This window comes from Chlorocebus sabaeus, chromosome 17 (assembly GCF_047675955.1).
Source record: "Chlorocebus sabaeus isolate Y175 chromosome 17, mChlSab1.0.hap1, whole genome shotgun sequence".
Taxonomy (NCBI): Eukaryota; Metazoa; Chordata; class Mammalia; order Primates; family Cercopithecidae; genus Chlorocebus; species Chlorocebus sabaeus.
Genome location: NC_132920.1, coordinates 29,178,830 through 29,202,863, shown reverse-complemented (window position 1 = coordinate 29,202,863; position 24,034 = coordinate 29,178,830). Strand labels below are relative to the sequence as shown.

Below are 24,034 nucleotides of genomic sequence, written 5' to 3'. Positions count from 1 at the left end.
CCTGTAATCCCAGCTGCTCCGGAGTCTGAGGCAGACAATTGCTTGAACCCAGGAGACAGAGGTTGCAGTGAGTTTGTGCCACTGTACTCCAGCCTGGGCGACGAGAGTGAAATTCCATCTCAAAAAAAAAAAAGAAAGAAAGAAAGAAAAGAAACAGTAGCAGGAGCTATAGAATAGCCATGGGTAGAACCTAAAAGACCCAAATTATCATCTCAAACTTGCATTGCACTTAGATGGGCTATAAATTATAAACAAAGGGTGAACAGTTCTACTGGGGCCAAAGGTGAGCCAGACACTGCTAGCAGGAGTGCAGGAGTCTCAAGCCAGATGGTGGGACTAGCAGAGTGCCCAGTGCAAAGGGATGAGAAGGAATGAGATTGAGGATATTATAAAGGTACTTAGAAGAGAACTTGTAAGATTTTTACTGGCCAAATTTAAAACATGACTGAGCACTGTTTTTCGTATAGGCCTCCTACTAATAAGAAAAACAATTTTGAGATAACTGCTTGTTTGAGTTCACAGTTAATGTTCCTGATGATTAAGATCAGTTGCAAATGTACATCTGTCAATGCTCATCTACAATCAGACTTCATGTATTCATTTTTGAAAGTGTCTTTTCAGGGAGAAAGGTGCTATTGATTAGCACTAATACTAATTATTAAGGTATTAATTATATATAATTACAATGAGAAATATATATACACACACACACATATACACACACACACACACACACACTCAATATTTAATTAACGTATAATTGTACCCCAAGAGGCGCAAAGGAGATGTGTTGCCAGGTGGAGAGGCTACCACTTGGCAGTTCTGGGAGGACTTGCTCCCTGGGCTCTGTGAGGCACGCTTTGCATTTCTAGCCCTGCCTTAGTTAGGGTAGGGTTCAGATCACTTTCTGACTTTGGAATGTCCTGGAATGTAGACTGCCTGCAGGCTTCCATGTCCCCTGCTTTTCCCTGACTTAGCCTGTTGCCTCCCTGCCCTCGTGTTGGTTGTCTACCAGTGGAGAGCATTTTGTGTGCACTTGGTTGCTACATTAGTTGGGTTATCTTCAATAAGTGTTGATGGTGAGTTGCTGTGGCAGGTGCTTTGCTTGGCACTGAGGCAAAATGGGGAGTAAGATGGCTTTCAAGGGTTGTACCTTCTTGACATGGGAAGATGACCAGTGAGCAGAAAAACAAATAAATGAGATCACTTAAGAGAGCAACCAAGAGTGTTAGGCATCTCACAACCGTTAGCTCTGGTGTGAAGGACAACTCTAAAAGCGAGGGAATTGTGTGTCATTTTCTGGGGTCACAGAGCTACTAAGGAGCAAAGCAAGCATTCAAACTGCATATATTATCTATTGCCACAAAACCTGTTACCCTAAATGGCTTCAGACAACAATAATCATTTATTATCATGGTTTTTGGGGGCTAGAAATTCAGATAGGGTACAGTGGGGAGGGTTCACCCTGCTCCATAGCATCTGGAAGGTCAGAAATCTGGGGGCTGTTGTCGTCCAAAGGGTCCTTCACTCAGCGTCTAATGGGGGTGTTGGCTGTTGGCAGAGACCTCAGCGAGGGCTGTCAGCTGAAACCCCTACACATGGCCTTTCCATGTGGCCTGGTATTCCTCATGACCTAATGACAGTTCCCAAGGCAAGTGGAGGCAGTTGTAGAGAGCCAGCCAGGTTTAAGCTGTATTTATTTATTTATTTTTCCTGACAAAGCCTTGAAAGTCACGTAGCATCACTTCTGAGATATTCCACTCGTCCAAGCAGTCACAAGGCCAAGGCCATGCCTAGGTTCAGAAGAGGAAATACTTCACCTCTTGGTGGGATGAGTATAAGTCACACTGTAAAGAGAACATGTGGAATGGGACGAATGTGTGTTGCAGGCTTCTTTGGTAAAAACAATCTGCTACATCTGGTCTGCCTGCTACAAAGCCAGTGTTCACTTCATCTTACCACGTTCTTTGTCCGCCCTCTGAGCTGAACACCCTAGCCTTGTATATTTGCTGTCATGCAGCCTCTTACTAGGCCGTACATTCCTCTGGATGCTTTGGGGCCAGCTGTGATCTCACCCCAGCAGAAAATGGGAAGTGTTGAAGATGGTCCTGCCAATTGCTTCTCCCACAGTCCTTGGTAACTTTAGGATACCCTGGATAGGCAACATTTTGTTTATCCACTCAGGCTTTTGAAGCAGATAATTCTGTGACTTTGCCCTTGAGGGAATCTATCACTTGACATGAAGCTACCGTAAGGTAGGCTTCATGTTAAGGGAGGCTGTCACTTGAAGGCAGGCGGAAAGGTGCTATTGATTAGCCACTTTATGGTGGTTTCATGTTAAGTGACAGCTTCCCTCAAATGGGATGCTACTCAAAATACTTAACCAATATGGCATCCACTTACATGGCTCCCTGGAGCATGGAAGGACATGCTAGAGACTATTCTGGAAGGTGAGTTCAGCACCAGCAGCAGCTGTGATAGGGACACGTACTGAGGCCTGTGTGGGCTGGACACTGGGATTGTGATGCAACAAAGCTAGGGAGACAGATGCAGAAGCAACATCATGTGGCCTGCAGAGTACGTTCCCCATGTGTGTGTAGGGAGTGTAGGAAATAAAATCCTTTTCCTCTGCCTGTCTTAGGTTCTCCAGCTGCGGCTGTGTAAATTAGAGTGGCATAAGACAGATTAATGAGAGAAAAACAAATAGAAGTTTATTAACATTGGCTTCATGCATGTACACATGGGAGTATCCAGTGGTGAACAATGCAAAGGGGTAGCTAGAATAAGGGCTCATGGCTGGGCGCGGTGGCTCACGCCTGTAATGCCAGCACTTTGGGAGGCCAAAACGGGGCATCACTTGAGGTCAGGAGTTTTAGACCGGCCTGGGCAACATGGTGAAACCTCGTCTCTACTAAAAATACAAAAATTAGCCGATTGTGGAGGCAGGAGAATTGCTTGAATCCGGGAGGCAGAGGTTGCAGTGAGCAAAGATTGCGCCATTGCACTCCAGCCTGGGTGACAAAACGAGACTCTGACTCAAAAAACGAAAAAAAAAAAAAAGGGAATTTGGAGCTTATACAGTTGCCCCTTGAACAACTTGGGGCTTAGGGTTGCCGACCCCACACACACACGAAAATCTGCACATAACTTTTGACTCCAAACTTAGGTACTAATAGCTTACTGTTGACTGAAAGTCTTACCAGTAACATAAACAGTTGATCAACACATATTTTGTATGCTATACGTCTTATATATGTCTTCTTACAATAAAGTAAGCTAGAGAAAAGGAAATGTTATCAAGAAAATCGTAAGGAAAATACATATAGGGCACCATACTGTGTTTATTGATACCTTAAGTTTACATCATTTACATGATGAATTGTCTGTCTGAAATGGCAGCAACCCCAGCAATGGACCTCAATCTATGGTGTATATCAAGCAATTCAACTTTTTGTAGAGTCATGACTTTTCTCTGCTTCTTGGGAGAACTTCCAGCATCACTATTGACACTTCATTTGGGTCCTATGGTGTTATTTAAGGTTTATGGTATTGCTCTAGACATGATGAAATATATGCAAGAATCTTGAGCGATCACTCTTTACTGCTATACACAATTTGCTGGATAGATGAGCTGCTCATGCAGAGATGATTAGTGTCACATGGCATTTTAGGCAGATACTTGCAACAATTGAGCTCATTGCAATAGTAAGAGGAAGTGGCTATCAAATTACAGTAGAACAGTATACACTACAGTTAATTTTTTGCCATTATGATTTAATTCTGCATCTTTTGTTAAGCTTTCTCTTGACTTCGAATGGCTCATGTGCGGTCTGTAAGTGTGTGCATAAGTTTGGATAAATTCTATTTATTTTTTGAGACAAGGTCTCACTCTGTTCCCCACACTGGAGTGCAGTGGCATGATCTTGGCTCACTTCAGCCTCAACCTCCCGGCTCAGGTTATCCTCCTACCTCAGCCTCCTGGGTAGCTGGGACTGTAGGTACATGCCACCATGCCCAGCAAATTTTTTGTATTTTTAGTAGAGATGGGGTTTTACTATGTTGCTCAGATTGGTCATGGACTCCTGGATTCAAGCAATCTGCCCACCTCAGCCTCCCAAAGTGCCTGGCCAAATTTTTGTTTTTTATAGTAGATTTGTGTGTATTTTTTGGTAGTATCTACATATATTTTATACATTTATGTGTTGATGAAAAAAGCCAAATATGTAAAATATTTGAAGAGGTTTATTCTGAGCCATTTATGAGTGACCGTGGCCTGTGACACAGCCTGAGGAGATCCTGAGATGTGCCCAAGATGGTTGGGTTACAGCTTGGTTTCGTACATTTTAGGGAGCCATAAGTTGCTGACAAAGACATAAATCAATACATGTAAAGTATACATTGGTTCAGCTCAGAAAGGCGGGACATCTCAAAGCAAGGGAGCTCACAGGTCATAGGGGTTATTCAGATTTTCTGACTGCCAATTGGTTGAGAAAGTTAAGCTCTACCTAGAGAGTTGAGGTCAGCAGAAAGAAATACTTGAGTTAAGATAAGGGGGCATGTAGGTGGCGTTGGGGGAGATGTTTGTGGACGCAAAGATTCTTGTTACGTAGTTGAAGCTTCCAGGCCTCAGAAATAATAGATGATAAATGTTTCTTATCGCACCTTAAAAAACGTCAGACTCTTATTAGTAAAATCTCTCCTGGATCAGAAAAATACCTGGAAGGGGAAGGAGATTCTCTGCAAAATGCAAATCCCCACGACAAGAGATGGCTTTGCAGAGTCATTTCAAAATATGTCAAAGAAATATATTTTGGGTTAAATACTTTGATTTTCTTCAGGGCCTGCTATCTGTGATGTGAGGCTATACCAGAGTCAGGCTGGAGTTGACTATTTTATTGCCACAGAGAATCTTTTGTCAGTCTTATGATCTCTATTTTAATGTTAATGCTGGTCAGTTGTCCCTAAACTCCAAAGGAAGGAGGGTATCACTGGCATGTCTTACCTCTCTTCCTGTCAGTTGGGGAGCTGAGAATTTTATTTTTGGTTTATACATGACATACTTTTATTTATTTATTTATTTATTTATTTATTTATTTTTTAAAATTGAGGCTGGAGTGAGGTGGCGCAATCACGGCTTACTGCAGCCTCAACCACCTGGGCTCCAGAGAGCCTCCCACCTCAGCCTCCCTAGTAGCTGGGACTACAGGTGCGTGCCACCATGTCCAGTTAATTTTTTTTTTTTTTTGTAGAGATGAGGTTTCCCCATGTTACCCAGGCTGGTCTCCAACTCCTGAGCTCAAGCAATGCATCCATCTTGGCCTCCCAAAGTTCTGGGATTACAGGCGTGTGCCACAGCACCTGGCCTGTTAATTTTTCCAGTGTGTCTAGGCTATGAGGGTTGTCTGTTTTTTCAAATTGTCACAAATCTCCAAAACCTTTTTCAATATACTTCCTGAAAAAAATCATGTGTGAGTGAATCCATGGAGTTCAAACTCGTGTTGTTCTTAGCAACTGTATACCGTCTTGGCTAGGTAAAGGAAAAGGAGTTTGGGGCTTCTGGGTGAGTGATAGATGGGGAGGCAAGTTATGGGAAAGTGACCAGGAACATATGGAACAAAGTGGTTTAGTAAGGTTTGTTATGCAGATTTAAACTGATGTCTTCTCCATTAGTAAGAGTTGTACCTTTACAGATAGAAAAGGTTTGTTATGCAGATTTAAACAGATGTCTTCTCCATTAGTAAGAGTTGTACCTTTACAGATGTAAATTTATTTACAGAAGGAAAACTTGTACCCTGTTTTACAGCATTCCCTAGTCTAATGATTTTCAATTGTTAGCTCAAAATAATCCATATGCTAAAGATAGTTTGAGGTGGCACATCCTGGTACCCTTCAAGGGTGAGCGATTAATTCTGCATAGGAGGAGCCAGAAGGTTTCCCCTTCCCTGGGAGAAAGAGGGATAAGACAGGGTTGGGCCCTACAGGTAAGTATCTATCCATGATTCAGTGAGCCCTTCAGACATTTGAGTTTTTGTTTGTTTGTTTGTTTGTTTGTTTTTTGGAGATGGAGTCTCACTCTGTCTCCCAGGCTGGAATGCAGTGGCGTGATCTCAGTTCACCGAAACCTCCACCTCCTGGGTTCAAGTGGTTCTCCTACTTCAGCCTCCCAAGTAAGGGGATTACAGGCATCTGCCACTAGCCCTGGCTATTATTATTATTATTTGTATTTTTAGTAGAGGTTTTTTTAAAATTTTTATTAGAGACTTCATATTTTTAGTAGACATGAGGTTCTTGAATAATGTTCCTTTAAGGCTTCCAACTCACATGTCATGTTAGAATGAATAGTTAAGTGCCTGCCCTCAGGAGACTTAAATCATGTAGGTTTGAAACGTCTGTAAGGGATCTTTTTTTTTTTTTTTTTTCTAGTTGTGTTCAATTCAGTAGTTTCTGTATCTTTCTGAAATAATCTCTACCTTCCTCCTTAATCATTTTGCTCCCTGGTGTAACTCCTTCCCCTACATCTCCCTATCTTAATGCACAACATGCTTATTTCTGTCTTTAGCCTTTTCTGTTATAGAACCAAGCTGGGGTCTGCTTGCCTGGTGCAATAAAACCGGATACCTACACCAAGGATTGCGCCAATAGAAAGAAAGGCATTGATTGCAGGACACCATGCAGGGAGGACCAGGCAGCTAAATGCTCAAATCGTGGCCTCCCTGATGTCTTGCAGGCAAGGGTGTTAGTGGCAGAATGTATCAGACTTACATGGCATAAAAAGTATGCTAGCAGCTGGGAATCTGTACGGGTCTGCAGCAACCTCAGTTTTTGCCGCCTCAGAAGAAAGAATCTGACTGAGGGGCGTAAGGCAGAGTAAGAGATGGAGGCAAATTTTAGAACAGGAGTAAAAGTTTATTAAAAAGCTTTACAGCAGGAACAAAGGGAAGTAAAGCCCACTTGGAAGGGGGCAAAGCGGGCAACTTGGGAGATCAAGTGCATGGCTTGACCTTGACTTAGGGTTTTATATGTTGGCATGCTTCCAGGGTCCCTTCTCCCTGATTCTTCCCTTGGGGTGGGCTGTCTGCATGGACAGTGGCCTGCTAGTGCTTGGGAGGGGCCACATGCATGGTATGTTTACTGGAGTTGTACGTATGCTCCCTTGAGGCATTCTTCCCTTACCAGGGAGTCTTATTATAAGGTTATAAACCAGTTAACGCTGCCATTTCCCCTTAGTCTCCATGCATGAGCCCACTTGCCCAACACCTGAGATCTTACCAGTTTCAGTTTTTTCTATTTATTGGGAGACTGTTTTTTCCTGGCACAGGCTGTGACCAATTATTATTTTAGAGACAGCTTAACAACCGCCTATCACCTGATGGTTGCCTGTCATTCCTGGTGGGGAAGGAGGCCCTTTCCTGCCCTGCTCGTGTCTGACTAACTACTGTAGCACAGGTTTTTAAAGGCAGGGGTAAGGCAGTGTGCAGTGGCTCACACCTGTAATCCCAGCACTTTGAGAGGCTGAGGCAGGAAGATCACTTGAACCCAGGAGTTCAAGAACAGCCTGGGCAACAAAGTGAGACCGCAACTCTACAAGAAATCAAAAAATTAGCCAAACATGGTGGCACATGCCTGTACTCCCAGCCACTCAGAAGGCTGAGGTGAGAGGATCCCTTGGGCCCAGGAGGTTGAGGCTGCACTGAGCCGTGATTGTGCCACTGCACTCCAGCCTGGACAATACGGCAAGACCCTGTCTCAAAAAACAGAAAACAAAACAAAACAAAAGGCAAGGGTAAACTTCAGAAAAGTAGAAGCTACAAGGAACATTGTAAATCGATGCATGGAGGTTCCACTTTTTTTTTTTTTTTTTTTTTTTTGAGATGGAGTCTCACTCTGTCACCCAGGTTGGAGTGCAGTGGTGCGATCTTGGCTCACTGCAAGCTCTGCCTCCCAGGATCAGGCCATTCTCCTGCCTCAGCCTCCTGAGTAGCTGAGACTACAGGCTCCCGCCACCAGGCCTGGTTAATTTTTTTTTTTTTTTTTTTTTTTTTTTTTTGTATTTTCAGTAGAGACAGGGTTTCACTGTGTTAGCCAGGATGGTCTTGATCTCCTGACCTCATTATCTGCCCACATCGACCTCCCAAAGTGCTGGGATTACAGGCGTGAGCCACCGCGCCTGGCTTCCATATTGGTTTTGATCTAAAAGGGTGGGATATCTTGAATCGGGCTTACAGGTTATAGATAGATTCAAAGGTTTTTCTGGTCAGGTATGGTGGGTCATGCCTGTAATCTCAGCACTTTGGGAGGCCAAGGAGAGAGGCTTCCTTAAGACCAAGACTTTGAGACCAGCCTGGGAAACATAACAAGACCCTGTATCTGCACGTACAAAATTTTTTTAAATTAGAAGCTGAGGCAGGAGAACTGCTTGAGCCCGGGAGGTTGAGCTGCAGTGAGCTACGGTTGCAACTGCATTCCGGCTTGGGTAATGGAGCAAAAGCCTGTCTCAAAAAAGCAAAAACAAAAAAAGTCCCAAAATTTGCAGCTGGTTAAGGAAGAGAAGCTTTGTTTAAAAATTTGGGGTCCAGTAGAAAAATGTTAACTGGCTAGGAGGTGTTACTTTCTCCAAGCCCCTCAGGAAGAAACTTAGAACAAAGAATGACGGTTAAAGTTCAGTCATCATTTTCCTGTCCTCTGAGGTCTATGCCATCAGATCCATTTGGTGGGGTTCCGAGTTTCTGAGACAACTCAGAGACATATGTTAAGATGTTATCTTTAGTTTCTACGAGGAAATCAAACCTATTCCGAACGCTTAACTTCCTTGGCTATTGTCTTAGGCTGCTATTACCTTCTTGCTTATCAAGTTGCTACTTATTTCTCAGAGCTAGCTAGGTGCCTGGAATTTTCCTTGAAGAAACTCAGGATTTTGCTTTATTTCCATGCTTGGGGGTTCACAGGCCCCTAAAAAGGAGGTCTCTGCATCTCATTTCCACACAGTCAGCAAATATTTCTTATTAATTTTGTTTACTCTTCTGTGGTTCAAACCTCTAAGAAGATGTCTATGATCACTGCCGCTCCAAGCACTCACACACTTTTTTCTTCAATTCTGTATTCCTGTAGACTCTTATTTGCTCCAATTCAGTTGTGTAACTGTCATGCATGCTGGAACTATGTGTCTGACCATCCCTATTTTCATGGGACATTGTAGGGGTTGTGATTGAGTAACCTTATATTGGATTTTCTCACAGAGTATCCAGTAGATGACTGTTACATGGAAATTGAATGAATTTGGGATAAGAGATGTTAGTCTTAAGGCCTATGTTAAACCATTTATTCAACAAAGCAGATTCTTTTAGACTGCTTTATTTAATTATCTGTTGCACTTTCCGTAGAGTCTGTCTAGAAATGATTTTACTATACACAAACATTACAGCCTCTGGCTGTAGGGAACTGATAAACAGGAGAAAAGTATAGACATTTCTAGGTGCCAGTAAGAGAAAGAAGATAGAGGGGGTCATAAAAAAAGGTCTTACTACAGTGATTTGAAAAGTGGAATTAAGGTTAGCCTTACCTATAGGGCTGAGATTATGATTATGACTATTTGAGATGGAGTCTCGCTGTGTCGCCCAGGCTGGAGTTCAGTGGCATGATCTCGGCTCACTGCAACCTCCGCCTCCCAGGTTCTCCTGCCTCAGCCTCCTAAGTAGCTGGGATTACAGGTGTGTGCCACCACGCCCAGCTAGGTTTTGTTTTGTTTTTGTATTTTCAGTAGAGACGGGGTTTCACCATGTTGGTCAGGCTGGTCCCGAACTCCAGACCTTGTGATCGCCTGCCTTGGCCTCCCAAAGTACTGGGATTATAGGCGTGAGCCACTGTGCCTGGATGATTAGGATTATTAAATATAAAATGGGGGCTCTACATTAAGATTAGGATATGCTCTAATGAAGTCAAGGAGACAATAAGATTAACACAAGGATGGCTAGGATAAAGATTAGGATTATACAAGAATTAATATTGTTGTTCTGTGCCAATGCCAGGGTAAATGTTGAATCAAAATCATTTTATGTTGGAACTAGAAATAAAACTAAGATTTTCCTTTTTCTTATTTTATCAGTGTGTACTCAAAGGGAATTTGGTATTGCTGCCCTTGCCAGGGAAAAGCTGGGAGACAGCATCTGTGGGATTGGAACCCCAGAACCTTTTAGATATTCTCTTTGGAGAGTAGGATTCATTCATTCACTCATTCATTCATTCATTCATTCATTCATTCATTCATTCATACATTTATAAAACTGGGTGCCAGTTTTATGCAAAATTCTGGTCCTTGCCTTCTGAGAGCCTGAAATCTAGTGGGTGAACTAAGCCAGAAACACATACACAATGAACTGTAACACAACTTTTTCCAAAAGTTTTATTGTTTTATTGTTTCTTATGCTTTGAAGTATTTGAAAAACTCTTATTTTAAGGAAGCAAAACCCCTTCGGCTGGGGGATCATTTAGATATAGTTTTAGATTAAAATGATTTCCTCAAAGCTTGTTGAGAAGTTGAAGCTTTTCACCTGGGCTCGGGAGGCATTATTTGTACCAAAAGGCAAGGTTAAGAGCATGGAGTCTGGAGCCAGTTTTCCTGGGTTCAAATCCTGGCTTGCACATTTTCAATTGGTAACATGAATTCTGTGTTTTAGTTTTTACCTCTGAAAAAGGATAATAATATTATCTGCTTCATAGTGTTGTTATAAGGATTAAATGAGTCAATATGTGTAAATTACAGGCAGTTCCTGACTTTGACCATTTTTTGACTTTATGATGATGCAAAAGAAGTACATTCAGTGGAAACCGCACTTTGAGTACCAATATAACCATTCTGTTTTTCACTTTCAGTACAGTATTCAGCAAATTACATGAGATATTCAAAACTTTATTATAAAATAGACTTTGTGTTGAGGATTTTGCTGAACTGCAGACTAATGTAAGTGTTCTGAGTATGTTTAAGGTAGGCGAGGCTAAGCTATGATGTTGGTAGGTTAGGTGTATGAAATGCATATTCAACTTACAATATTTTCAGTATATGATAGGTTTATCGGGAGGTAACATCATCATAAGTCAAGGAGCATCTGTTCTTTAAGTGTTACTTGGGTTATCATAACGATTACATAAATGCTTTATAGTATCATAACAATACCTATGTCTTTGAGCAAAGTACAGTTCGGATGACCCTGGAGCAGAAGTCTGGGATGTCACATGCAATACCATATTTGGCCGGTAGATGACACCAAGGTCCACAATGTCGAAATTGTGCCAGCCTAAACATTAAGATATTTTTGTGTCTTTCTAGCTGATCCTTTACCTGCGATTTGTGGGCATTGTAAGGGAAGAAATAGGACTAAAGAAGCTAATTTACATTATTAAAGCTAATCTACAAATTTCCTTTGTAAGGCACAAGCCTGAAATACTGAGATATTTGATTATGGTGTGAAAGCAACAGTGTGTATTTGAGAGTTGCCTGACTGAAAATTATGGGGCCTGGATTTTAGTTCTGATGCTGTGGACACTGTGTATTCCTGGGTGAGTTTCTGAACTTAACTGGGTTTCAGCTTCCCCTTCTCTTTTGCTGTTATTTGAGGAATAAAATAGAATGAGAATGCAAAACAGGCATATAACGAAGTGGAAAAACATGAGGGAGAAGCAAAGAAGATGTGGTAGGAATTAGAATTGGAGGTGAAGGAATAGTGGGCATACGGCAAGGGAGGGGAATTAACAATTGAAATGATAAAGGTAGGAACATGACTATGGAGGCGAAGACAAAATAGAAAAATATAAAATATTATACTTAATGCCTATAATTTGTCACATAAAGATACCTGCCTTTACTACATTTCAGATGCTGTCTCTTGCACGCATACACACAGACGTGGCTTTCATCCATTCTCGCAATGTAATGGGTGTGAGGAAGGCAGAGGGGCAGGGAACTCAAACTTTCTGATAAAAGCACATGGAATCTCCTCTCTTTTAAAGCACATTAAGCAGCTCTCCCTCAGCTTTGTATGAGCCCCATTTCCTTCCCCAGCAATCTCCTGAATGCCCTGGTTACCTCCTTGTTCCTCAGGGTGTATATGAGAGGGTTCAGTGAAGGAGTGCCCACTGCATAGAAGAGACCAAAGAACTTGCCCCTCTCTTGGGCATAGGGATTTTTGGGCTGGAGGTAAACAGCAATGACTGAGCTGTAGAAGAGTGTGACCACAGTGAGATGGGAGGAGCAGGTCCCAAAAGCTTTCCTCCGCCCTTTTGCAGAGTTAATCCTCAGCACTGCCCGGGTAATGGCTCCATAAGAGACAAGGATGAGGCTGAGAGGCACAACCAAGATGAAGACGCTGGCAACAGCCATCTGGATCTCATTGTAGGAGGTGTCCCCACAGGAGAGTCGAATTAGAGCTGGGACCTCACAGACAAAATCATCCACTTGCCGATGGGGGCAGAAGGGCAGGCGCAGGGTGGATGGTGTCTGAACCACTGACTCCACCAGCCCAATGACCCAGGCCACAGATGCCAGCTGCCAGCACAGGCGGGGGTGGATGATGGTGGCATAGTGGAGAGGCTGGCAGACAGCCACGTAGCGATCAAAAGCCATCACTGTCAAGAGGATACACTCAGTGGTCCCCAGGGACAGGAAGATGAAGAGCTGGACAGAGCAGCCCAGGAAGCTGATGGTCTTCTTTGGGCCCCAGAGGTTAACCAGCATCTGGGGGACACAAGTCGTGGTGAAGCAGAGGTCCAAGAAGGAGAGGTTGGAGAGAAAAAAGTACATTGGAGAGTGGAGCCTGGGGTCCAGCACAGACAGCAGGATGATGAGTGTGTTGCCCACCAGGGTTAGGAGGTAGGAAGTGAAGACAACCACAAAGAGAGTCCTTTCCAGTGCTGGGTGTTCAGAGAAGCCCAGAAGGAGGAAGCCCATGGGGGAGCTTTGGTTAACCATGACCTTTTCTTGTTTGTACCTGGAAGGATGAGGCTGTCACCCCAGTGTGATTCAACTTGTCTTATCAAAACTCAGCCTGGGTGTTTGTGAGGTCACAGCAGGTGGGTGTTTCTCTTCTGTCTCTGCTCACCCAGCCTCCATTTCCCAGGCTTATCACCATCCAGCAGCTCCTTCTCGTTCCCTGTTCTTTCTGGTCAAACATTGTCTAGTGAGAATGAGGAAACCATGAATGTACTGGACAGTGGATGGAGACTCACACTGGTGCCTCTGACTTCCTGGGTGAGGGCAAAGGAGGCTGATTTAAAATATGCATTAATTAATTCATTCATTCAAGGGAAACTTATTGAGTGCCACTATGTTCTGAATGCTGTTCTAGAGTTGTCTCTTATTTATTGGATGATCTCGTAATGTATATTGAATGAATTTTCTGATAAGTTATCTCTGTAGGCTCAATTATTGCTCTGTTGGTTGAATGAATTTTATAGAACTCTGTACATTCCATTTGTTTTGTATTTTTTCATTTGCAAGGGAGCTTATCAGAGACAGTGTTTTATCTAAGAGAGATTTTGTTTTGTTTTGAGATGTCCCCACTTACAGAGAGACCAGGTTGATTGCCCTGGCCTTTTTAGCAACCTAAGTTGCTGAACCAACTGACCGGAAGGGAGGAGTGGAAATTGGTCCACATGCTTCGTCCTTGCCATGAGTAGCTTACAAGTAGGAGGCGAGAGTGGCCACAAGCATGTTAAAATCACCAGGAGTTCACAGGAACATTATCGAAAGACTCCAAGAGTCACTCTCCCTAAATCCTGTGGTCTTTCAGACACCACCAAAAAAAGAGTCCAAAATTTAAAGGCCAGTAACACCAATGTATTGGGTGAATGAGAGTAAAGGTTCTGTAGGATGACTGACCTATTTGGTCGGATATATCAGGGAAAGCTTCCTAGAGGAGGTGGTTGGGTTTTTTTCTTAAAATAGAGATGTATTGGGGCATAGAAGGTCAGCTGAGAGCTGGAGGTGGGAGACTGAAGCCACTCTGGCAGGTCAGAGACAAGGACTCAGGACCTTAGGAAGGCCATGAGGGGAGCAGAGGAGATGGTGGGCCACCCACAAACGTGCCATGGAGCTCAGAGGATGGCGGGAGTGTCTTCCTCTTACAGGGTCTCCATCTTGTATTAAGTTCTATCACATCTCCTTTTTTGCCAGGACTCTCTGCCATTGTCTCTTCTTCCTTTCTCCCATTATTCTTTTCTTGCTTAAAATATATTTTTAATTTTTAAAATATTGTTACATATTTAAACATAAGTATGAGTAAGGCAAATTGCAGTTTAAAGAATAATAATGTCAGGGCCGGGCGCAGTGGCTCACACCTGTAATCCCAGCACTTTGGGAGGCCGAGGTGGGTGGATCACGAGGTCAGCAGTTCAAGACCAGCCTGACCAACATAGTGAAACCCTGTCTCTACTGAAAATACAAAAAAATTAGCTGGGCATGGTGGAGGGTGCCTGTAATCCCAGCTACTTGGGAGGCTGAGGCAAGAGAATCTCTTGAAACTGGAAGGCGGAGGTTGCAGTGAGCCGAGATTGCGCCACTGCACTCTAGCCTGGGCAACGAGAGCAAAATTCTGTCTAAAAAAAAAAAAAAAAAAAAAAAAGAAGAACGTCAACCCCTGGTACGCCCATCAAACAGATTAAGGAACTGAGCAAATGTTTCAAGTATCTTAGAAGCTCCTGTGTGCCCCTCCCTGCTCTCTCAATTCCTCACCTCTCAAGACGTCACCACCATTCTGTTTTGTTTTTTTTTTTTTTAGACGGAGTCACATTCTGTAGCCCAGGCTGGAGTGCAATGGTGTGATCTCTGCTCACTGCAACCTCCACCTCCAGGGCTCAAGCTATTCTCCTGCCTCAGCCTCGCAAGTAGCAGGGATTACAGGCGCTCATGACCATGCTCAGCTAATTTTTGTATTTTTAGTAGAGATGGGGTTTTGCCATGTTGGCCAGGCTGGTCTCAGACTTCTGACCTCAGGTGATCTGCCCACCTCAGCCGCCCGAAGTGCTGGGATTACAGGCATGAGCCACCGTGCCTGGCCTCTGAAGTTTTAATTATGCCTTCGCTTTCATTTTTTGAGATGTATTTCACATACCATAAAATTCGCCCTTTTGAAGTGTGTAATTTAGTGGTTTAAAGTATATTCACAAGTTGTGCAACCAACATCATTTACTTCCAGAACATTTCATCACCCCCAAAAGAAACCTCATGCTCATTAGCTACCGCCCCCCTCCTTTGTTTTCTTTGTAATATAAAATTCTTTGCATGTAATCTTAAACAATAGCCAACTGTTTCTTGTTCATCCATCATGTGTCATCCTAATTAATTTTCTACATTTCTAACTTTGTCATTATCTTGGCATTTTACTCCTTTCCTTTCTCTGCTATATTGCTGAATCTCTTTAGATTACACCTTTCTTAGTGACTCTTTTTTTCCCTTTCCCTCTTTGATCTCTGTCTTTTCCACTCTCATTATTTTTCTCCTACTCCTTTTCCTTCTGATATATTCATGCATTGGTCTGTGCATTTATTCATTTATTAAACCCCAAAGTGCCAGCATTGTGTTAGGAGCTGGGGAAGGAGTTGGGAGGTCCCTTGAAAGGAGTTTATGATAGGCTAGTGACCATGACCTACCCTTGCTGTTAGTAAGGTGCTTCCTGTGTGCCAAGCATGATGATAAACAGCTCCCTGAACATCTGGTTCTCACAGTGACCCTACAAAGAGATATAATTATCCCAATTTTACCAAAAAGTGAACAGTCACAGACAAGATAAGAGACTTGTATAAGGTTACCTAGCCAATAAGTGCTAGGACTAAGATTTTAGAGTACATTTAACTCCAAATCTGGTGCTCCAGTGTTGAGGATAGGTGGAAACTGATATCTCAGAGCCAAAGAGCAAAGGTTCTACTTACCTTCAATCAAATAAAAATCTCTTCTGCTACCAGCAATCCTCATAACAGAGCTCTTAATTGGCACCCAGCCTCCACTTGTACATCAGGAAGAAACAAAAAAAAAAATAAAGAGGAATGGGCATCCTTGAATGGGCAACTGCATCTCTGGTCACAGTAGGGATTGCTAATGTTGGCCATCTGGCACTTTTCTAAGCACACATGTGTGTGATGAGCTGGAGCTGGCTGAGACTATCTCTTGATTAGTAAAATTTAAGAATTTTGTGAGACAGTTATTAAACCATTGGTGGCTTGAGACAGCCATGGCAGGAATATTTACACTATGAAAATTGGCAAACACTACAAATTAGGGCTCTCCCCATCTGCCACCAACCAAGATGTTTATTAAACATTTAGCCTACACTGCTGATTGTCCTTCACAACTCTACACATTATTCTCTTCCTTCCAATATGAAGAAGTTGAAACAAAGACATGTAAATAACTTTCCCAAGGCAGTAAGTAAGCACCAGAGCTGATGGTTGAACCCAAATCTGCTAACTGTAGAGGGTGTGCACCAACCAAAGCCCACCAAGTCTCTGCAGGGAGGATGAGGCCAAGGTCAGAACTTGGCCATTGAGTTCTTTGACATCGAGTTCTTTGCCAACAATTTTTCCCCTCCACCTAAGAAGAGGTGTGCCTGTGTTTTAGTGGCATTGGAGGTAGAAATGTTGACATGGTATGGTGGTAGAGAGAGGGATCCCACGGAGGGAAAGAGCTCATTAATTCTGCTGAGACCCTAGGGTCCATAGCCCACAGACAATTCATTAGCCACTAATTATGGTAAAGGGGGCAGGGGAATATCTATAGGAAATATGCCAACAATAGTCATCACTGTGGTAGATAAAAGAGGTCCCTCACTGCTTCTTTCTGTCAATAGGAAGAAAAAGGACAGGTTCTCTCTTCCCCACCACATCCAGTGAATCCTGGGCATCCTGATAGTCCTCTCAAGCTTATGATTCATCCATTCAGAACCTCAGTTTTTTAAGTTCTCAGCTTCCTCCTTTTCTATTTAATTCTTCTGCGATGGATCACATTGTAGTAACAGAATTATAAAGCTCTGGGTTTGGAGAGTACTTAGGACATTTAGCCAATCTTCATATAACTGAATCGTTATGCTTCTCTTCCGTTAGAAAGGGAGCCTATGGGGTCAGCTAATAAATGGCATGTACTACATCCATGGATCTACTCAGTAGTCATTTCTGCAGCCTTTAAATCTGTAACTGGAATGCACATGCTTGGCAGTTGGCAGAATCCCCACATAGTTCTTTAATCTGTGGAGTAAGAACTACAGATTCAAGTGGAAGCCCTGAATCTACACCTCTTACCACAAAGACAGTAAATCAAGAACAATATCACAATTCAAGGGAAATGGCTGATTGATGCCACCTTTAATGGATGTGAGGGTTCATTCCTATCATATTTCACATTTAATTCACCTGTCTGGTCACTACAAAAATCAGAGGCATCTTGAAAGGTGACCAGACTAGCACAAACCCAACCAAGAAATAGCTGTAATTGCAGCTGTTGTGCCTGATTAACACGGTTTCAGGTCCATGTTATATAGCTATTAATCTGTTGAATAGTGTGTTCTTTTCTTTTCGAGATGGAATCTCACTTTGTTGTCCAGGCTGGAGTGCAACGGCGTGATCTTGGCTCTCTGCAACCTCTGCCTCCTGAGTTCAAGCGATTCTCCTGCCTCAGCCTCCTGAGTAACTGGGACTGCAGGCGAATGCCACCATGCCCAGCTAATTTTTGTATTTTTAGTAGAGGGTTTCACCATATTGTCAGGCTGGTCTAACTCCTGACCTCGTGATCTGCCTGCCTCGGCCTCCCAAAGTGCTGGGATTACAGACGTGAGCCACTGCGCCTGGATGAATGTGTTCTTTTCAAATACTATCAGGAAGAAAGACCAAAGGCAGTTTGAATTTACAGGGTATGGATATAAGTGTACATTTACATTTACATTTTTGCTTCAGTACCATGTTAAAACTCTCCCATTATAGTAGGGTCCATATAATAGGGACATGGATGTGCTGCAACTCCGGCAAAAAAGCCTTGATTTCTATAGTGTAAATATTCTCACCATGGCCAATTTTATAATGTCAATGTGAGATTACTGAAAATGCAGAGCTGTAGAGAAATGTACAGTAACACACCATTACACAGAAGAATTTATAATACAGAGGGTTTTTTTTTTTTTTTAAATAAACAAACGGTCTTTATTAGGCTCAGACCAGAAGTCCGTGGGTCTTGAGGAGACCTGTGTGTATTTGTCAGTTTTCTTTTTCATGTTCTTTTCCGCCATTTCTACAGCCTCATAAGCTGTTTCTTCTTCTGGTAGTGGATCTTGGCCTTCTCCTTCCTCTTCTCCAGGGTGGCTGTCACTGCCTGGTACTTCCAGCTAACTTCATGAGCTGGGTGTCTAGGTAGACAAACTTTCTCGTAGGCTTCAGACACACAGCCCTGAGGGCAGCAGGAACCACTATCGCTTTTTCTTGTCATAGGGCGGCCGAATGCCATCAGACACCTTGAGGTGGTTCAGGGTGGCCTGGCCTCGCTGGATCTTTTGAGGCAGCCGGCCTTGCACCATCCACCAGAAGATGCCTCTGGGGCCGATAAATAGCAGGGCCTCGAGAAGGGTTGGTGTTCATCTGCTTGCGGAGAAAGGCCTGCGGAAAGGCCAGGTACTTCAACTTGTTTCTGTAGAAATTGCCAGAAATGTTGATGCTCTCGCAGCACATGACCACCACCTTCTAGCCTAGAAGGAGGGAAAGAGTTGGGAAGTGCTGAGGGTGCCACCTGAAGGCTCTCCCTCTACCTGTGACTGCACACAGACAGTGATGGGCAGAGCGGAGTTCATGTTTAAATTAAAAGACAGCCTAATGGAAAATCACTTCTGAGCCAGGAGGACCGCACTCAAGGAATGGGAGTGGCTGGCAGGTCTCGGAGCAGCAGTGCATGGGGTTGGTCTCATGGCCATGAAACTCAAATGAAAGATGGTGATTGTTGCTCATCACCGATCCAGAATATTTTTATTATAGCCCAGACAACATTATTTAGTATTTTTATTATACAGACATAACAGATATAAATAACCAGAATAGTATAGAAAATATGGTAAGATAAATACCTAGAAAATGAAGAGCTTAGGGATTTGTTACCTATGTCTTAAAATAACTTCTTAAAATAATAGTCATGTTTAACAAGTGATTTACACAATTTCTGGAAATTTAACTGTTGGCTCTATGAGGCAGTATGAACTAGCTGCAACACACCACTGAACGTGGACCTTCTGGACATTCTGCAAAACATCACATTGTTCCACTGTATCAGCAATATCTTATTAATCAAACAGAACGAGCCATGAGGACAAGCATATTGGCGACACTGGTAAGACAAATGCACTCCAGAGAGTGGGAGATATACCCTGTGAAGATTCAGCATCCTCCACATCTTCAGAGTTTTTAAACTTCGTGCCAGGATATCCCTCTAAAGTAAGAACACATTATTGCATTTCACACTTAACACCACTAATGCAGAACTGGAAAGAGATACACAGTAACACACCATTACACAGAATAATTTATAATACAGGAGTGTTTTTTGTTTGTGTGTGTTTTGGAATAAACAGTCTTTATTAGGCTCAGACCAGGAATCCATAGGTCTTGGGGAGACCTGTGTGTATTTGTCAATTTTCTTCTCCACGTTCTTTTCCACCTGCTTCTGTAGCCTCATGAGCTGTTTCTTCTTCCACTAGTGAATCTTGGTCTTCTCCTTCCTCTTCTCCAGGGTAGAGAATGCTTGGTTGTCCTATTTAGTTTCTAGAGGAAGCATATTCCACGCTCATGGGAGTACCACATGGAACAGTTTACTAGCGACTGACTGAAGCCCAGAGCAGACATGGGGTCTGCAGTTGTTCTACGCTGTCATATCAGCCATGTGGTACTGCTTTGGCCGTGTGACTTAACAGACCTAATAGGCACTAAAGGTATCAGTGGTGGGAAAAGATACACTGTGGCATTTTGGGCAAGCCTCAAAAGGAAAATCACAACATAGGAAAATCACAATCATAAATAAAAAAAGATTTCCCATTTTCATAAATCCATCCAAGTGCCTCGTCCTCAAATTTCATTGTTCTTCATCTTCTAAACCTCCTCCTTCTAAGCCCTTGACCAGCCAACAAAGCCATTTGCCACTGCCCATGTATTCACAATATTCTTCCATTAAGCCATTATTTTTTCCACACAAAATAGATAATCAGGTGCACTACTCAAAGCTTTGCCCATTGGGAGGATTTACAATTTCTATTGTCTTTCAGAACTACTCTTGAGTGTGGCTATAATGCAGCAGCCGTCCATTTTCAGCTCACACCAATGTGTTGACTAGAAGTGTTGAATGTTGAGGATATAGGAGAAAATGGTCAGTTTGGGGGTTTTCTGCAAATACCCGGAGCCCTTTCCCATTGTCATAGGGCGGCGGAATGCCATCAGACACCTTGAGGTGGTTCAAGGTGGCCTGGCCTCGCTGGGTCTTTTGGGGCAGCCGGCCTTGCACCATCCACCAGAAGATGCCTCTGGGGCCGAGAAATAGCAGGGCCTTGATCAAAGGGGTTCTTGATCAAAGCTATACTGTCTGTTGCAGGAAAGTGAACTCCATTAGGAAACAAGTCCTAGCCTGTTCTTGGGCCTTAATAGAGACAGAGCTCCTGATCATGAGACATCAAATGGCCATGAGGCTAGGACTGTCCATCATGAGCTGGGTCCTGTCAAATCAATCAAATGGTGAGGTCTGGTGGTTACAACATCATCAATTGGAAGAGAGAAGTAGTATATCCTGGATCAATCGTGGGCAGAACTGGAGGGCAAATGCAAGGTGCTGAAGTGGGGGACCAGGTTCCCATGTCCTGCACACTGTGGCCTTGGTACTTCCCAACTTGCTCATACCAGTGGCTCATGGGAGTGTTCTAGTTATTTATTGCTGCATAACAAGATCTCCCCAAATTTAATGGGCTTAAATGAACACAAACTTCTTTGTATCTCATATGTTGTGGGCCAAGAATTTGGGAAGAAATTGGCTGGGTTTTCTTATATTCCATGTTGTATCAGCTGGGATCCCTTGGAGGTATTCAGATGGCAGATGGACTGCTCTAGAGGGTCCGAGACAGCTTCACTCACATGCCTGTCACCTTGGTGGATTCACTGTAAGTTTGGGCTCATCTTGACTCTTCTCTGTCTTCATGCTATCTCAGGGCCTTTCTACATGGTCTGCCCAGCATGATAGTCAAACTTTTTACTTGGAAACTCAGTACTCCAAGATAGCAATGAGGAACAGCCAGTTCTCTTACAGGCTGGCCCCAGAGCTGGCATGGTGTCACTTCTGCCACACTGCTTTTGTCAAAACAGACATAGACTAGCACAGATTCAAGGGGAGGGGAAATAGATAGCCCTCCTGATGGGATGATTGTCCGATAGTTTGTAGCCGTCTTTAATCTGTCATGGGGTGAGGGGTGCTTTATAATTGGCTAATGGAGGAAAAATAGGATGACCTTGGTTCATGGATGTATCTGCTCAACACATTGGTGTGAGCTGAAAATGGGCGGCTGCTGCATTATAGCCGCACTCAAGAGTAGTTCTGGAAGACAATAGAAATTGTAAATCCTCCCAATGGGCAAAGCTTTGAGTAGTGCACCTGATTATCTATTTTGTGTGGAAAGAATAATGGCTTAATGGAAGAATATTGTGAATACATGGGCAGTGGCAAATGGCTTTGTTGGCTGGTCAAGGGCTTGGAAGGAGGAGGTTTAGAGGATGAAGAACAATGAAATTTGAGACGAGGCACTTGGATGGATTTAAGAAAATGGGAAATCTTTTTTTATTTATGAAAATGGGAAAATTGTGAATATCTTTGTTTTGCATGCTAATGCCCACTAGAGAGCATCCACAATAAAAGGGGCTCTAAACAACCAAGTAAACAGTGACTACAGGCCAGTTCACACTAAGCAGCTTTCTCCACAGGCCACCCTAGTCCTGGTAAAAATGGACTTATGAAGGCAGTAGTGATGGTGGCAGGATGCAGGTCTGTATGTGTTCAATAGCATGGCTTCAACTCACCAACACTGATCTAACTCCTGCTTCTGCTGAACGTCCAACCTGCGAGAAACATGCAAATACTGCCCTTGATATGGCACCACATTCTGGGCATGAGTTTGCAGGTCCAGGATTCAAAATGGATTTGAATCCAGATCATCTGATGCTGCACAATGGGAAAGGGCTCTGGGTATTTGCAGAAAACCCCCAAACTGACAATTTTCTCCTATATCCTCAACATTCGACACTTCTAGTCACCAAAACATGTTGGTTTTTATTTTATTTTATTTTATTTTATTTTATTTTATTTTATTATTGTTATTTTTTTTTTGAGATGGGAGTTTTGCTCTGTCGCCCAGGCTGGAGTGCAGTGGTGCGATCTCGGCTTACTGCAAGCTCTGCCTCCCAGGTTCACGCCATTCTCCTGCTTCAGTCTCCCGAGTAGCTGGGACTACAGGCGCCCACCACCACGCCCGGCTAATTTTTTGTATTTTTAGTAGAGACGGGGTTTCACCTTATTAGCCAGGATGGTCTCGATTTCCTGACCTCATGATCCGCCTGCTTTGGCCTCCCAAAGTGCTGGGATTACAGAGCTGAGCCACCGCGCCTGGCCAACGTGTTGGTTTTTCTCCCAGACTGACCAATAAATTCTTCAGTGGACACCAATTAGGTGTCCTATAATTCAATTCAATTCACTTCTGATATTATTCACCTGGAGATAGAGTGAGATCCCACAGATTAAAGGATCCAATAAGACTGCTCCCCACTTCAGATGCCAATCACAAGTCCAAGCTTCTGGAACTTCTGACCTACTGGGAACCCTATTGGAGGTTCCCACAATCCCCTCCTTGGGTTTGATCATTTATTAGAGCAGTTCATAGAATATATGAAAGCTCTTTACTTCAATTTACCAGTTTATTATGAAGGATATTCCGAAGGATACAGATGAACAACGAAATATAAGAGATGCACAGGAAAAAGTATGTGGGAAGGGGCACAGAACTTCCGGGGCATGCCGCCCTCTCAGCACTTCTGTGTGTTCACCAACCTGAAAGTTCTCTGAGCTCCGTAGTTCAGGGATTTTTGTGGAGGCTTTTTCAAATAGGTATAGTTGATTATTAACTCAATGTCTAGCCCCTCTCGATTTTCTGGAAGATGAGGGTAAAGCTGAAAGTTTCAAACTTCTAATCATGGCTTGGTCCTTCCAGTCAGAGTCCCTATTCAGGGGCCCACCAAGGGGTCACCTCATTAGAACAAAAGATGCTCCTGTTACCCAGGAAATTCCAAGGGATTAGAGCTCAATGTTAGGAACTAACATATTTGGTCAAAGACCAAATATTAGAACAAAAGACTCTCCTAGCACCCCTATTGCTCAGGGAATTACAAGGGCCTTAGGAACTCTGTGCCAGGAACTGGGATCAAAGGCCAAATATGTATTTCTTATTATATCACAATATCACAGCCTCTTGGCCACCACATTATTCTGCAGCCCATGACTGCAATAGCTTTTTGGATTATATTCAGATCGTTTTCACATGTGGCTATAGACTCACGTACCATACTCAATGATGATCTCAGAATTACATGTCATTTTGCTATGATTCTCTCCCAAGTTTAGCTTTGTGAAAAATCTTTTGGTTTCATATTATATTATGGGATATATTAGCAATCTCTGATAGTTTTGTGACATATTAAATATTCATGGATGAAGCAGCTTTGGGAGTAGATAATGGATGGGGTGTTTATAACTAACCTAATTTAAATTTTATTCTAGTTTCTACATTACTATAGCTATTTTGCCTGGCAATTAATGAAGAGCACTGGAACTGATTCCTACGGGGGCATAAACTTGTAGCCACTTCTGTCTTGAGTCTATTAGCTGCTTAAAATTTACACACACGCACACACATACACACTATTTTGAATATGTAAAGCACACACAGCTGTAACATTTAAAAGACAGGCAAAAATATAAAGTGAAAAGCAGATTTCT

The 24,034-nt window shown here is 43.0% G+C and overlaps 2 protein-coding genes, 1 non-coding gene and 1 pseudogene across 6 annotated transcripts in view; 1 reads left to right on the top strand and 3 right to left on the bottom strand.

Annotated features, from left to right (window-relative positions):
• The window catches only part of GABBR1 (gamma-aminobutyric acid type B receptor subunit 1), a 49,745-nt gene extending 31,531 nt beyond the window's left edge, over nucleotides 1-18,214 (top strand). For all 4 annotated transcript variants that reach the window (XM_073005777.1, XM_073005775.1, XM_073005778.1 and 1 more), the window contains one exon: nucleotides 17,559-18,214. In XM_073005777.1, coding sequence (XP_072861878.1) covers nucleotides 17,559-17,753 — 195 coding nt within the window. In that variant the 3' untranslated portion in view covers nucleotides 17,754-18,214. The remainder of the gene's footprint in view (nucleotides 1-17,558) is intronic.
• LOC103221879 (olfactory receptor 2H2) lies at nucleotides 7,170-17,549 on the bottom strand. The gene has a single exon (XM_073005779.1). It carries the CDS (start codon nucleotides 12,959-12,961, stop codon nucleotides 12,023-12,025), a length of 939 nt encoding a protein of 312 aa, XP_072861880.1. The 5' UTR covers nucleotides 12,962-17,549; the 3' UTR covers nucleotides 7,170-12,022.
• Nucleotides 18,136-23,384, bottom strand: LOC140708847 (large ribosomal subunit protein uL13 pseudogene; annotated as a pseudogene).
• LOC119626863 (small nucleolar RNA Z195/SNORD33/SNORD32 family) lies at nucleotides 18,893-18,979 on the bottom strand. The gene has a single exon (XR_005243056.2). It is a non-coding gene; the product is annotated as a small nucleolar RNA Z195/SNORD33/SNORD32 family (small nucleolar RNA).
• Nucleotides 23,385-24,034: the final 650 nt, after the last annotated feature.